We start from the raw sequence: 15,137 nt of genomic DNA on the forward strand, positions 1-15,137 counted from the left end.
AATAAACATTTAAAAAAATTAAAAAAAAAATGTATGTGCCTTTACAACATAATATTCTGTTCCTATGATTATACGATGATTTCCTTAACATTCCCATATGAAGAACCTCCAATTCTTCCCTAATATAGATAACAATACAAAACATTTCTGGGGACAAACCTTTACTCATTTTGTTTCCTTACCACAGAACCCCTGCCCATCCCCTGCCCACTAGCCAGATAACAAGATCAGAATATAAATGTTTTTATGTCTCTTGACATTCACAGCTTGTTTTCACTGAGCAAAATTTGGCTTTTTTGGTTTGTGTCAAGTTTTTATTTAAATTCTAGTTGGGGCGCCTGGGTGGCTCAGTCTTTTGAGCATCCGACTTCGGCTCCGGTCATGATCTCGCAGTTCGTGGGTTCGAGCCCCACGTCAGGCTCTGTGCTGACGTCTCAGAGCCTGGAGCCTGCTTCGGATTCTGTGTCCTCTCTCTCTGCCCCTTCCCGGCTTGCACTCTGTCTCTCTCTCTCTTTCTCAAAACTAAATAAACATTTAAAAAAAAAAAAAAACCAATCTAAATACTAGTTAGTTACCGTAGAGTGTAATATTGGCTTCAGGAGTAGAATTTATTGATCCCTCACTTACACATAAGACCCAGTGGCAATGAATAGAGTGAATTGTTTCTCAGTTTGAGGTGTCGGGGCGGGGGGACCGTCTGGGTTGGTTCACATCCCACCTCAGAGGAAATCGGTATTCGAGCTCAGAAACAAGACCCATTGGGTTCTTTTCTCACTTCCTCCCACTGCGGCGGGATAAGTTGTGAACCATTTGCTTCCTTCTCAAAATCTGCTTGCTTTTCAAAGCGATCAGCAGGAGCGGGGCTCGTTAGCCACAGATCAGGGGGTAGCTCGTTTACGGCACAGTAGTACCGACGAAACTGATGATGACGGAAGAGGGGGCGGTAAGCAAAGGAGCTTTCTGATCCCCAGTGTCATTGATTCACCGCCTTGTCCTGAGTGTGCAGAACTGGCCAGTCTCTTTCGTGGGGGGGGGGGGGGGGGGGGCGTCGTTGGCGGACCATCCCTTTACCCTCTCGGGCAGCTGGTGGGAGGGAGCTCGCTGCCCACCCCGAGCGGAGGCAGCGTCTTCAAGTTTAGCCTCTGCCAAGGCCGCTCGTGTCCAGTCGGCCAAAGCCGAGAGCCTCGAGCCGGTGTGCCGGGGACCACACTCCGCCCTGTGCCGCAGCTTCCTGCCACTGTCCCTGGGCTCCACGGAATCCGCTCCGCTGTCTGTCATGTCACCGTTAGGAGCCACATCTGGATTTTGGTCTTTTCTGTTATTAACAGCAGCAGCAGGAGGAGGAGCGTAGCAGTGACGAGAGTCGTCATCTTGCGCCGAACGTCCTTCCGTTCTCTTCTCAATCTCCTCTGGACTTTACCAGGTTGTTACTGATATTAGCCCCACTTTGCCAAGTGGGAAACTGGAGGCTTTGAGGAGAATCCCAGCGCCATCTTGTCTGAACTCCAGCTGAGTCCTTCTAAAGTTTAGGACGCAGAGTCGCATCGGTCCCAACTGTGTCCCGAGGCAGCGTCGGTAATCTCTTTCCCGCCAGGCCCTGGGTGGGTGGTCGCAGTCGCGGCCAGGGTTTATGTGAGGCCGGATGGAGGAGCTGCCCCAGGCGAAGAAGTGATCGGGGAGGAGCTTTCCCTGCTTCCCAGTTTGGTTCGGTCCCACGTGGTGTGCCACCGGGAAGCTGCACCTTGATCAGCAAGCTGCACCCACAGGCGGGTGGGTGACGAGTGCTCTGCTGGGCTCCCTGCGGCAAAAAGCCTTTGCTGGGCTCCGGTCCTGCTTCCCGACGGTGCGAGGCTTCCACTATAGCTGTGGGGGAGAGGGGCGCATGAAATAAACAGAACAGAAAATCTACCATTTTTAAGTACGCAGCTCAGTGGCAGGGCCGTGCAATCATTACCACCGTCCATCTCCAGAACTTTTTTCACCTTGCAAAAATTAAAAAAAAAAAGAAAAAAATTTTTTTTTTAGATTTATTTATTTTTGATAGGGACAGAGCACAAGTGGGGGAGGGGCAGAGAGAGAAGGAGACACAGCATCCGAAGCAGGCTCCAGGCTCTGAGCCGGCAGCCCAGAACCCGACACGGGGCTCGAACTCACAAACTGCGAGATCATGACCTGAGCTGAAATCGGTCACTTCACCGACTGAGCCACCCAGGCGCCCCTCACCTTGCAAAAATAAAACACTATACCCATCAAACAACTCCCCGTTCTCCCTTCCACTGGCCTCTTGCAGCCACCATTTTCCTTTGTGTCTACGAATTTGACTACGTTAAGTCCGTGACATGAGTGGAACCAGACAGCGTTTGCCCTTTCGTGCCTGGCTTAGTTCACTTCACATAATGTCCTCGAGGCTCATCCATGTTGTAGCAGGTGTCAAAATTTCACTCCTCTTTAAGGCTAAATATTCCGTCGTATGTATAGATCACATTCCGCTTATCCATTCACTCATCGGTGGACTCTTAGGTTGCTTCCACCATTTGACTATTGTGAATAATGCCGCCGTGAATAGGGGTGCACAAATATCCGTCAGATATTGTATAAATATCTGCTTTTCATTTGGGGAGTATGTACCCAGAAGCGGAATCGGTGGATCCCAGGATAATTCCATGTTTGTGTGGTAATGTTTTTAGGAATACCCGCTCTGTCTTCCTTATATGGTTGTAGCATTCTGCATTCCCACCAGCAGTGCACAAGGGTTCCAGATTTCTCCATATCCTCACCAACACTTGTTACTTTCTGTTGTTTTTCTTTGGTGTCTCTTTGTTGGTCTTTACAATAGCCATCCTGATGGGCGTGAAGTAGTCTAATTAAAGTTCTCTCAAGAAAACCTCTATGGGAATTAGTTGACAGATTTGTCTTCCTTTTTCGCTAAAGAAGGTGAGTCTCCTTCATGGAAACTTGCTGATTTGAGTATGATTATTCAACGAAACTGTCTCCATGGAAAGTCTGATGTCGGTTTGATTGCTTGCTGTCGGTTTGATTACATTTTGACCGGTCACAGGAAACTTACGAGCCCCAAGTTCGCATATGCCAAACTGCCCTCATCTGAGAGCTCTGACGGAAGTCGGACAGACTGCAAACTTTAACTTGGCCACTTTCTCAGTTATCTAGTTTTGGGTTTTTTTCCTCTCTCTCTCTCTTTTCCCTCCTTTTACCTGCTTGTGAGCATTCCACTACGTGTACCTCTTGGTAAAGGAAGATGCCCGTCTGGATGAAGGGTTCAGAGCGCAGGTGGTGGGACCAGCCAGACTTGGATTAAAACCCAAGTGTATCCAGGAAAAAATTACCTTCTCCAAGACTCCGCTTCCTCATCCTTACCACGAATATCGCCTGCCTCGTGGGCTTGTTTTAAGGAGTATAATAAATGCTTCGCCAGATGCCTGGGCAGAGTAAGCAGCGTGTAGCTATAATCGTCACCGTCCCCACCATCGTTATCAAAGGAAAAGACTTCCCTATTTCTTAGCAGTTTTGCTCGAGAGGGAAGAATAAAGAAGAACGTTATAATAACCAAATAAAGCTAAAACAAAATTTCTAGGAAGTTTTGACCCAAAACCCAGCGGGGGGTGAGCTCCGTGCTCCCTCCATCCAAACTACACATTAAAGACTGTAGGAATCCAGTATAGAAAGATCAATGAATATTTATAGAGGAGTGTTTCTATAAAACCATCGAGTGCTGTAGGACACGTGCTGCCACATTTGGACTACAGAGGGGATGTGTTCTCACTTAAGCTTTCTGTTTGAAAGCTCCCTGTTGTCTTTATGTCATTAAATGGTCTTTAGGTCAGTTGGGATGGACTCTAGAGGCTTCCTGTTACAAGGACCCTTCATACAGACCCTAGGTTTTACTCAGTTCCTCATTTGTTCCATTCCAGCTTATTAATACTATCCCCATCATTATTTCACGAGCCCCCTAGGGCATTTGAAAGTAATTAGTGATCGGAATCCTTTTTCCCAAGTGTAGGAAGGAAATGCCTATCTAAAGAATGAAGTTACTGATGCCTAATAGGACAGGTAAAGCATAAGGAAACCAGATTTTTTTATTCTCTCCTGCCTTTTGGCACTTTGCTTGTTTAATTTCTCTCGTTGCTGGTCTAGATGACAAATGTTTTCCAACCAGCCAATTCTGAGACAGGTTGTATTTTCAGTTCCAGTTTCTCATTTAGGCTGGAACTTCCTGGGGCAGATTTTAGCTTTGCTTGAGAGATCACACTGAGTCCCTCAATTAGGCTCCTTCCATTCCTTTGTTCCCTCCGTCATCCGATTCAAATGCAGGCTTCTTCCTCATTAAAATAAAAAATGACTCACTAAGCCAGATAGCTTGTTCCTTGCCAATTTCTCAGGAAAGTGATAGTAATTAGGACGAACAGAACACCGGAGCAAGACTTCCAGAGCAAGGCCATCCACACGAGCCTTTTGTTATCTGTCCAAAGCATCACTCCGATTCTCTGGTGAAAGCAGCCCAGTGTGTGTGCCCAGCAGACCATCCACAGAGCACAGGCCTGGGAAGGCTACTGAAGGCTCAGAGCCTGTGAACCGGAGGGAGCCTACTGGAAGGCGGGCGGGGGAGAGGGGGGCGTGAGTCCTGTGTGGGATGCTGGGATGCTGGTTGCTGATGGGGCTTCTAAGAAAAACAGGAAAAGATGCGTGACCTCTGTGGTCAGTTGCTAGCAAGGAAGGTCACTTGCAAGGTTTATTTGAGCTCTGCTTTGGTATGTAAGAACATAATTGAGATTTTTTTTCCCCCTCCAGAGTTGTAGTCCACATGAAATAAGCCTCTGATACTGACCCAAAGCCTGTAGTCATTAGGTATTTTCTGCCCCAAGCAGAGCTGTACTGAGAGCCGCGAGTCGGTCACTGGCAACTCGAGTCTCCATAAATGTATTTGATGATGGAAGCCACGGGTCACTGAAAAGGGCAGGACCCGTGTGGCCTTCCTCAGAGCGGCCCAGGCAGGGGTGTGTGGAGAGGGTCTGCTGAGCTGCCTGCCATGTTTTCGCCTCCTTTGGGGAAGAGGAACACACAGACTTTCTCTACCTAAATGTTACTGTTGGAGCAGGAATTTAAAAACGAGTGAACTCAGCTCAAATGCTTCTGAAAAGTTTGGTGTGATTTCCGACCTTGTACCCTGGGGGAAAAAAAAATGTATTTGCAAAGTAAATAGGACTCTAGATTTTGTGTTCCGTCCCCACTTTGCATACGTGCGTGTATATGTGTTTGTTTGCAGTAGAAAATGATGGGCAGAGGGAGCAGAGGCTGTTAAGAGTTCTGAACACTCGCCCTGCGCTTGTGTTGTATTTGTGTGTGTACGTGTGTGTGTCTGTAAAACCACATCTGTAGACGTGGATGTACCAGAACGTAGACACCCACGGACCGCAACGCCCCGTCGAGTGTGCCCGCGAGGACCCTCTGAGATGCTGGGTGAGGATCGGAAACCCACCCCCCCAATCCAGCTCACCCACCAGCCAACACGGCCGGGTCACCTGCCCTTGGAAGACATGGCGCCTTCTGATTTGTTGTGGGCCAGGGAGGGCACACGGGTTGGGAGGGAGGACACTTTCTATTTTACACCAGCAGCAAAAATTGGCCAGTGTGTTTGGGGTCAGAACATTTGATAACCCCTTCTTTCTCTGGTTGCACACCTATTTTTAGCCCCTTGGCTTCCCCCATGTTTGAAAGCTGATTGGCAGACCCCTGATGACCAATGTCTTTTCTTCTAACAGCACATTCAAGTGGCCTCTCGGAAAAACTTGCATTGCATGAGACCTAAAGCCTGCTTATTTAACACCTGCCCTTTAACTCGGGAAACAGCATGTTTAATGTCGCCCCCGTGCCTAGAACTTTCACCAGGTACTAGATGCCTGGAATTTCACCAGAGCCCATCTGGGCTACTGGCCCAGGCTGGGATCCCAGGGGGTCACTATCTTAGTTAATAATTCCTCACTGCCCTCCCAGGACAGCAGTGAACAACACGCGTGTGCACACACACACACACACCCCCAAAGGCAGAAATGTCACCCTCATATATTTCCACTGAAGGTACAGAAAGAGGAACCAAGAAATGTACGTTTGTCATGCTATTTGAGCTGAAGAGCATGAGAAATGCAAAACACACCCAAACCTAAATCAGTTCGCTTAAAACCAGGAGCACGAAAACATCGCCAACGTTATCTTTTTACGTGACTGTTCTCATTTTAGATGATGGAGGTGCTCTGTATTTCAAATTTCCCCAGTAGCTTCACACCCAGACTCTCTAATACAGAGTCGGGAATTGGCACACGGACAGAAGAGACCTATTTAATTGCCGCTTTAGCCTCAGCAGGTGGTTTGCGGAATTGAGGTCCTCTCGTGTTTGTACATCCCTGGGCCTGGCGTTGTGAAGCTGCCGTGGTCCGGGATGATGAGAGAATCTCGTCATCTGATTTAAAACATAAAGGTCAAGTCAAGGGTGCCCGGGTGGCTCAGTCGCTTAAGCGCCCGACTCTTGGTTTCGGCTCAGGTCACGATCCCCCAGTTCGTGGGATCGAGCCCCACATTGGGCTCACTGCTGTCCGCTCAGAGCCTGCTTCGGATCTTCTGTCCCCCCGCTCTCTGCCCCTCCCCTACTCATGCATGTTCTCTCTCTCTCTCTCAAACATAAATAAATATTAAGAAAACCATTTTTAAAGAAATACTAGCATAGGGGTTAAGCTTTCATTTTAACCGCTAAAGATGCCTTTCATTTTAACCGCTAAACGTACACAAGGGAAATTAAATTGACTTCCAGACCATCACATTAACCTGTGGTATGATTCTGGGAAAGAAATTTCCTTTCAGCCTCGTTAAAGTTCCAAGGGCAAGGATAATTATTACCTTTTTTTTTTTTTAATAACATATGGGTCATCAAAATCTGTCCCCAAGAGCCAGAGAGGTGTGGATACTTGGTGCCATGTTCTAGAAGCTCTGTCCACGCCACCAGTGCACATCTGTGTGGGTCATCTGCTTCCTGAGTGCTCTGGCCAACTGCGGTGCAGGCCCAGGTTGAGATTGTAGCCGACTTTGGCTCGCTGGGCTTCCTGACCCGGTTTACGTATAGTTACTGGAATGTTACATAAGGGCCCAGGAACAGAAACGGGCACACCCTACGCCTGCCCTGATTTATATTCCCGCAGGACTCGTAGGTAAACAGGTGAGGAGCAGAGAGCCCTGGGACCACAGCATTCCCCGAGGAGAGCTGGGTAAGGCTTCTTAGAGGCAGTGACATCCCCACTGAGGCCCTCAGAATGAGTTGGCCAGGCCAAAGAGACCAGAGTGAATGTGCCCAGCAGAGGCAGCTGGGGAACCAGGATACGGGACAGGAGCTGCTCGTGGTGAGGAGGCAGGAGGGCCGAGCAGGGGCCGGTCACACGGGGCCTCAGTGGCGGGGTTACAGAGTTCAGACATTGGCCTGAGGCTGGCTTTGAGCAGGGAGTGACCCGGCCGGACTCACACAGAGGACTAAAGCGTTTCTGTCGAGGGATGAGGTCACCTGGGCCCTCACGGAAGTGAGGGCTGGCCAGGCTGGCCAAGCAGGGACCTGACTCCAACTTCACCCGGTGGGGGTTCACGTAGGCTGGGTCTTCCACGCCACCTGCCTGGTCAAGGGCCACACGCACCGCTGTTGCTTGTAAAAAGCTCTGAGAAGAGGTTTGGTGAAGGAAGGTTCCAGGACATAGAAGTGAAAGCAGAAAAGGTACAGGGTGTGGCTTCGGCCCTGGAGGTGTTTACTGTCTGGCAGGCCTGACATGATAAACACATTAAACAGCGTAAAAATAAAGACCGAGCTCTAATCGGTACCAGCACGTGGTTTTGTACAAGGTGACCCTTGACGGTGGGCAGAGAGTGACGAGAACTCATCGCAGAGGGGTTGAGGGAAGGGGAGGAAAGGCATTCCAGGAGAGGGTCCAGCAGAAGCACAGCCGGTAACAAGGAACAACACCTTGGCAAAGCGGCTTGGCCTTGCTGAAAGGGGGTTTGAACCGAGTGGATGAGGGGTGAAAGTCAGGCCCTCTGAGCTGAGACTCTTGGATTTCAAGATAGAATCCAGAAGAATACATTCATTCCTATGTGACGCGATCCTAATTAGAACTTTCTCTCTATCTGCTCACCAGATACAGCTCCCTCCTTCCCTCCCTCCCTCCCTCCTTCCTTCCTTCTGTCCATCCTTGATTCCTTCCTTCCTCCCTTCCTTCCTCCCTCCCTCCCTCCCTTTCTTCCTTCCTTCCTTCCTTCCTTCTTCCCTCCCTCCCTCCTTCCTCCCTCCCTCCCTTCCTTCCTTCCTTCCCTCCTTCCTTCCTTCCTTCCTTCCTTCTTCCCTTCCTTCCCTCCTTCCTTCCCTCCTTCCTTCCTTCCTTCCTTCCTTCTTTCCTTCCTTCCTTCTTCCCTTCCTTCCTTCCTCCCTTCCCTCCTTCCTTCCCTCCTTCCTTCCTTCACTCTTTCCTTCCTTCCTCCCTCCCTTCCTTCCCTCCTTTCTTCCTTCCCTTCCTTCCTCCCTCCCTCCCTCCTTCCTCCCTCCCTCCCTTCCTTCCTTCCTTCCCTCCTTCCTTCCTTCCTTCCTTCCTTCTTTCCTTCCTTCCTTCTTCCCTTCCTTCCTTCCTCCCTTCCCTCCTTCCTTCCCTCCTTCCTTCCTTCCCTCCTTCCTTCCTTCCTCCCTCCCTCCCTCCCTCCCTCCCTCCCTTCCTTCCTTCCCTCCTTCCTTCCTCCCTTCCTCCCTTCCTTCCTTCCCTCCTTCTTTCCTCCCTCCCTCCCTCCCTTCCCTCCTTCCTTCCTTCCTTCCTTCCTTCCTTCCTTCCTTCCTTCCCTCCTTCCTTCCAGATCCTTATCTTTATAATTTGGTAATGTTTTTCCCTAAACATCTCATTTGGATTTCCTTAAAAACCTAGTTCTGCGAGTAGTAGTTTCACCTCCCTGGCTTTACTACAGTTTTGTTTGAATCTTTGCTTCTTTCCTTTTAGCGTGCTTTATTGTCAGGGTGAAGCTCTCTGGTCATCGACAGTGCGGGGAGAGCTTGGAGAACCGGCCCTGTGGGCTGCTGATGAACCTGACAGCAAGGATCTTGCTGACCAAGGACATCCTGTTCTTAATACCCTGATAATTTCCTTGTGTGAGCATGGCCCTTTCTCCAGCTCTGTTTTCTCATTTGAAGCACGGGGATCATGACATCCGTGTAGCTCCGTGCAAGAATTTAGTGGGGGTCTTAAAAAAGATACCCCACACATTAGGAAACGTCAACACACGTAGCTATGACAAAAATCCGGTTGAGACATGGTCACTGTTGATGGGGTTTTGGGGTGATGGTGGGGTTTGGAGCTGATGGCCAAGAAAGGATTCTTGAAGACACCTTTGGTGCAAAAAGGTGATTTTATTAAGGCGTGAGGACAGGACCTCAACCCTGGGGTTGTGCGGAATGACTGCTTATATACTGTGGGGTTGGGGGAGGTAAAGTCAAGGGAAGGCTTCTCAAACTGATTTCCGTATGCTAAAGAGGATTGACAGGTGACTGGAGGCCTAGCTGTTGTCAGCTAAGGTTGTTTCTCCATTTAGCAAAGCATAATCATTTCCTGGAGATTAGGCTGTTGATGAGATATCTATAAACTGATGGAGACGTGATCAGTTTAACCATTTGTTTTCTGTCCTCTCCTTTGTTCTTGGGCAGCCAGGAGTGCCTGAGGAATATCACACGCGTCCCACCGGGGTGTGGGGGGGGGGGGGGTCGGGTGGAGGGGTTGTGCTAGCTTGTGCTTGGCCCTCAGCTTGCCTTATGGCCCTTTTCAACCATCATTGGAGATTTGGGGTGGGGGCAGTTCTTTTAGAAAGGACTCAAAATAGCAGTTGTAATTTATCCACTGTATTTATTTGTTTGTTTAGTTGAGAGACAAAGACAGAGAGTGAGCAGGGGAGGGGCAGAGGGAGAGACAGAGAGAATCCCAAGCAGGCTCTGTCCTGTCAGCACAGAGCCCAACGCAGTGAGATCACGGCCCGGGCCGAAACCAGGAGTCAGACTCTTAACTGACTGAGCCTCTCAGGCGCCCGCCTACCCACGGTTTTCAAATTTTGAAAGCTCAGAATAATAGACGGGAAAGGATTTCAGGAACTTGTAAGTCTTTTTGGTTTTCCTGATGGTCCTCTGTGGTAGGTTGCCCTCAATGGAAAATGAGAGCCCTTTTCTGTTTGCAGATTGCAGAGGGAATGGCATACATCGAGAGGAAGAACTACATCCACAGAGATCTACGAGCAGCGAACGTTCTGGTCTCTGAGTCACTCATGTGCAAAATTGCGGATTTTGGGCTCGCTCGCGTGATCGAGGACAATGAGTACACAGCAAGGGAAGGTATGTTGTCCTCACCGCTTCAGCTGTCTTGCTGTTTCGTTTTATTTCGGTTCTCTCTCTCTCTCTCTTTCTCTCTCTCTCTTTTCTTTTACAAAGCAATTACAATAGTCATCATTTAAAAAAAAAAGAACTCCTGGGGCTCCTGGATGGCTCAGTTGGTTAAGCATCCGACTTTGGCTCAGGTCATGATCTCGGGATCTGGGGGTTCGAGCCCCACGTCGGGCTCTGTGCTGACAGCTCAGAGCCTGGAGCCGCTTTGGATTCTGTCTCCCTCTCTCTCTGCCCCTCCCCCCACTCGCCCTCTGTGTCTGTCTGTCTGTCTCTCTCTCTCCCCCCAAAAATGAATAAACCTTATAAAAAAAAAATTTAAAAAGAAGAAAAGAACTCCTTTGGTAAAATGTTCACAATGTACCGTAGTTGCTGTTTGTGGGTCTATTCTAATAATCGTTTTTAAAAAATTACTCTCCTGATTAACTCCACACACTGTGTGTAAAGTTTATAAATGTTGTCATCTGTATTTCAATTAAGCAAAGGAAAACAAAGAGAGACTTGGCAAACAAAGATTAGACTTTGTTGCTAATTGTATGTTAAAGCTTTTTGCCCAAACAACGGAGCACACTGTTCCTAACTGTGGAGAAAACATTTGTAACGATAATTCTGTATCCTGTATTCTGGCCTTTCCATTGCGAATCAAAACTTGGAAAGTATGGCACACGGAGAAGTAAATGTAATGCTACAAAAGCACACCCCTTTGATTTAACCACGTTCCATTTTCTTCTACACGTACTAAAACGCACAGAGTAAGCTGGCTCATGGCTCTGTCTGGGGCCGTGCTCGCCTTTCCGTGTTGCTAAAGGTCTGAGGATCCTGAAGGTCTCACTCACGAAAGTTGCGTGCATATCTTTGTAGAGCCAAGCATTCTCTTGACATTCCCAAAAATGATTAAACAAGGCTTATTTTCCTGGAAACACACGCGTGCCGTTTCTGGAAGACGTCTACTGGATTTATAAAGGCGCATTGAGGGGCGCCTGGGGGGCTCAGTCGGTTAAGTGTCCGACTTCAGCTCGGGTCGTGGTCTCCCCGGTTTGTGAGTTCGAGCCCCGCGTCGGGCTCTGTGCTGCCAGCTAAGAGCCTGTGTCTCCCTCTGTCTCTGCCCCTCCTTTACTTGTGCTCTCTGTCTCTCAAAAATGAATAAATGTTAAAAAATGTTAAAAAAAAAAAAAACGTGCATTGGAAACACCGCTTCGATCTGTTTAGCGTCTCTTGTGCCCATCATGGTTCAGGCGGCTCCCCCCCTGAAGTTGGGTGATAACTTGTCCTCAGCGAAAAGGCAGGCGATGTAGGATGCCACGTTGTTGTCCTATCATCACCCTTCCCACCTTCTAGGTCAGGCCACGGGGACATTCGGCAGCTGCTAAGGCCTCATAGTAAGTGGGAGAGCCAAGAATCGAACCCAGGAGGGGTAGCCTCGACCTACACCAGCCGGAATATATTCCACTGGTTTTGTTGGATATGACGAGACTGGTGTCTCACAAAAATAACTAACTGTTCTCGTGTGAGACAGGTGGCTTAGCACAGAGAGCTTGGGTTCTAGAATTAAATAGTAGCCATTTCAGGGCAACGGGAATGTTTAGCCTGTGCCAAGCACGCAGATCGACCCAGTTGACTCTGGCACCAACCTTGGGGAGGTTCCATCTCCTCAGGTTCGAGACGGAGAGATACAGGTGCCCAGAAGGCCTAAAGACAGTTAAGTGACTTGCCAGGGTCACACCAAGTTGGAAACAGCAGACCTGGGATTCAAAGCAGGGTGCGCTGGGCAGGACTGACCTCCCCCCACCCACCTCAAGACACCCTGCCCCTCCCCCGCCACCCCCCCCATCCCCCCTGCTGCTGCCCAGCCCTGTGGGGTTAGTCGCCAGAACGTGCTAGAGTGAGTACCCTGTGTGCAGGACCTAGCTGTTCTGCAGGGCCGTCTCCTGTCCTTACTGTTCTAGTTCGGATTTCCAACTTGGGTCTGATACTTCAAGAAATTCCAGAATCCTGGTGTCCTTACTGCTTCCCTCTGGGCAGATCATTATGCTACTCAGTTCCCACAAGTAGTAATGTTTGCTCCGAGCAAATGAAGGCAGGAGACCTGGACATTTGGAGTCGTATCTAAAATTCCCGCTGGTGTGGGTTTACAGAGATTGCCCGCCAGAATGTGCGCGTCAAGGGATTATTTATATTCCATACAAACATAGAATGGGTTCAGTGACCATCTGAACACTGAAGATGTATGCTTTGGAGACCGGTGTCGAGGGACAAATATGTGAGTGAAGAATAAATGCCTATACATTCCGTGTCACGTTCTTTTGTTTCAGGTGGGCCCGTCATGATGTCCCTGGGAGGGCGCACAAGGAACTTTGCTTCTCACAAGGGGAATGCCCAAAAGGGACACAGGGGAGGGAGGTGACTATTTTCAGTATGATGTTTTCTACTGTCTCTGTTTTGTACTGTATGGAGGCACTCTCTATTCAAAAGAAATGATTAAAATCTTCCCCCAGAGAAGGAAAGTATGAAGGCCACAGGCCCATGACTTTTCTCGTGTCAGCTCAGAGGCCCAAGTGACACATGTCTTCTCCCTTAGGTGCCAAATTCCCCATTAAGTGGACGGCTCCAGAAGCGATCAACTTTGGATGTTTCACGATTAAGTCTGATGTGTGGTCCTTTGGAATTCTGCTGTATGAAATCGTCACCTACGGGAAAATTCCCTACCCAGGTATCGTTTGCTTACCTATTTTCATTCGAGTAGTACCCATGAAGAAAAAAAAGCCAAAGGGCAGGAGGCATAAAAAAATAAACCCATCCCAAAAGTTAAGAATAAGCCCTTTGTGCTAGAACTTGACTGTGACTATCTTTAGTGGAAAGTGTTCTGAAATAGGCTTAGATACTTCCCTGCCTTCCTATTGATTGATGTGTATTGAATGTGTATTGATTGAATGTGTATTCCCTTTTTAAAAAAAATTTTTTTAACATTTTATTTCATTTTTTAAGAGACAGAGACAGAGTGGGAGCAGGGGAGGGGCAGAGAGAGAAGGAGACACAGAATCCGAAGCAGGCTCCGAACTCTGAGCTGTCAGCACAGAGCCCGATACGCACAAGATCATGATCTGAGCCTGACGCTTAACTGACCGAGCCCCCCAGGCGCCCCTTCCCTTTGTTTTTCTAATTAATTCCACCACTTAATGCCTGGAAGGCGCCTGGCACCTTCCTAGGCGTTGCTGTTATGAGGACGTTTTGGACACAGGTGCCCTTCCTCGGCAGTGCACCTGTCAGAGGAGGAAACAGACACAACAGTGAGGATTTACAATGCTTTTGGCTAGTTTTGAAACAGATTATATTGTATAAAGTACTTTGGAGGGGCGCCTGGGTGGCGCAGTCGGTTAAGCGTCCGACTTCAGCCACGTCACGATCTCGTGGTCCGTGAGTTCGAGCCCCGCGTCGGGCTCTGGGCTGATGGCTCAGAGCCTGGAGCCTGTTTCCGACTCTGTGTCTCCCTCTCTCTCTGCCCCTCCCCCGTTCATGCTCTGTCTCTCTCTGTCCCAAAAATAAATAAACGTTGAAAAAAAAAAATTAAAGTACTTTGGAGTCTCTGCCTCTTCAGGAAAGGACCACTTCTGCTTCTCGGTGAAAGATCTTCCCAGTCTGTAACTTACTGAATGTGAGGCCATCCATTCAGTGTCTCTAGATTCCTAACACCCAAAGCCCTTGGAGCCAGACTGTGCCGGCCCGCCCTTTCTTCCCAGGATCCATGCCTGAATATGCAGGAAGAAGGATTTCTCCCAAAGCCTCCGCATTTTTGTTAATGTTCGGCTTTTTGCAAAATCGATGATACGATGAAATTACAGTTAAATCTTTAATGTTTCAATCATTCCCTCATTCAAAAAAAATACCTGAGGGCGCAGGGCACCTCGAGGTGCTTGGATGCCACAGTCACAGCTCCTGTGCCTTTGAGAGCTGCTATCCTAGCAGGAAGGGACTGGTAACAGTCAACTGGGCGACGGACTGTCAGAGGGCGCAGTGGGCTATGAAGTGGCTTAAAGATCAGTGAGTAGGGGAGGAGGGTAGCTGGTTGTCTACTGTGATCCTGGTGGCAGCAGGGACTCAGCAATTTGAGGAGGGAGCCACAGGGCTGTCTGGAGGGCCCGGTGACCCACAGGGGAAACAGCCACTGTATGACTTCCTGAGGCCCCGTGGTTTGGGTCTCAGTGAGTATTTGCCGGATGAATGAATGAATGAATGAACAAAGTGACGTGCCATTTAACGTCTAGACAGACACCGTGCTATGGATGAGAAAAACTTGTGGACAGAGTAGCAACATGGCCTTCGTGCTCCTGATCACCCTCAGTGTGGTTTTGGGATGAGCCACGGAGAAGTCAGGGACCAGGGGACCAGGGAGGGGAGAGCCTCAGGTGGTGTGCTGACCATCCCATGAACTCCTTCTTGTACCAACGTTTCATATTCTGGCTGCCAACCCCACTCTAGATGCCGAAGTGAATGAAAACGCTACTATAAAATGGGGAAAATGTTTTTTTTAATCTATTTATTTTGAGAGAGACAGTGTGAGTGTGGAGGAGCAGAGAGAGAGAGAGAATCCCAAGCGGGCTGCATGATGCCGGTGCAGAGCCCAACATGGGGCTCGAACTCATGAAACCGCCAGGTCGTGACCTGAGCTGAAACCAAGAGCCTTTTGCTT

At 49.0% G+C, this 15,137-nt stretch overlaps 1 protein-coding gene across 2 annotated transcripts in view; it reads left to right on the plus strand.

Annotated features, from left to right (window-relative positions):
- The window catches only part of LYN (LYN proto-oncogene, Src family tyrosine kinase), a 125,999-nt gene that overhangs the window by 101,708 nt on the left and 9,154 nt on the right, over positions 1-15,137 (plus strand). For both annotated transcript variants that reach the window (XM_047842953.1, XM_047842954.1), the window contains exons 11-12: positions 10,249-10,402; positions 13,029-13,160. In XM_047842953.1, coding sequence (XP_047698909.1) covers positions 10,249-10,402; positions 13,029-13,160 — 286 coding nt within the window. The remainder of the gene's footprint in view (positions 1-10,248; positions 10,403-13,028; positions 13,161-15,137) is intronic.

The sequence above is a fragment of the Prionailurus viverrinus genome, chromosome F2 (genome assembly GCF_022837055.1).
Source record: "Prionailurus viverrinus isolate Anna chromosome F2, UM_Priviv_1.0, whole genome shotgun sequence".
In the NCBI taxonomy this organism is placed as follows: domain Eukaryota; kingdom Metazoa; phylum Chordata; class Mammalia; order Carnivora; family Felidae; genus Prionailurus; species Prionailurus viverrinus.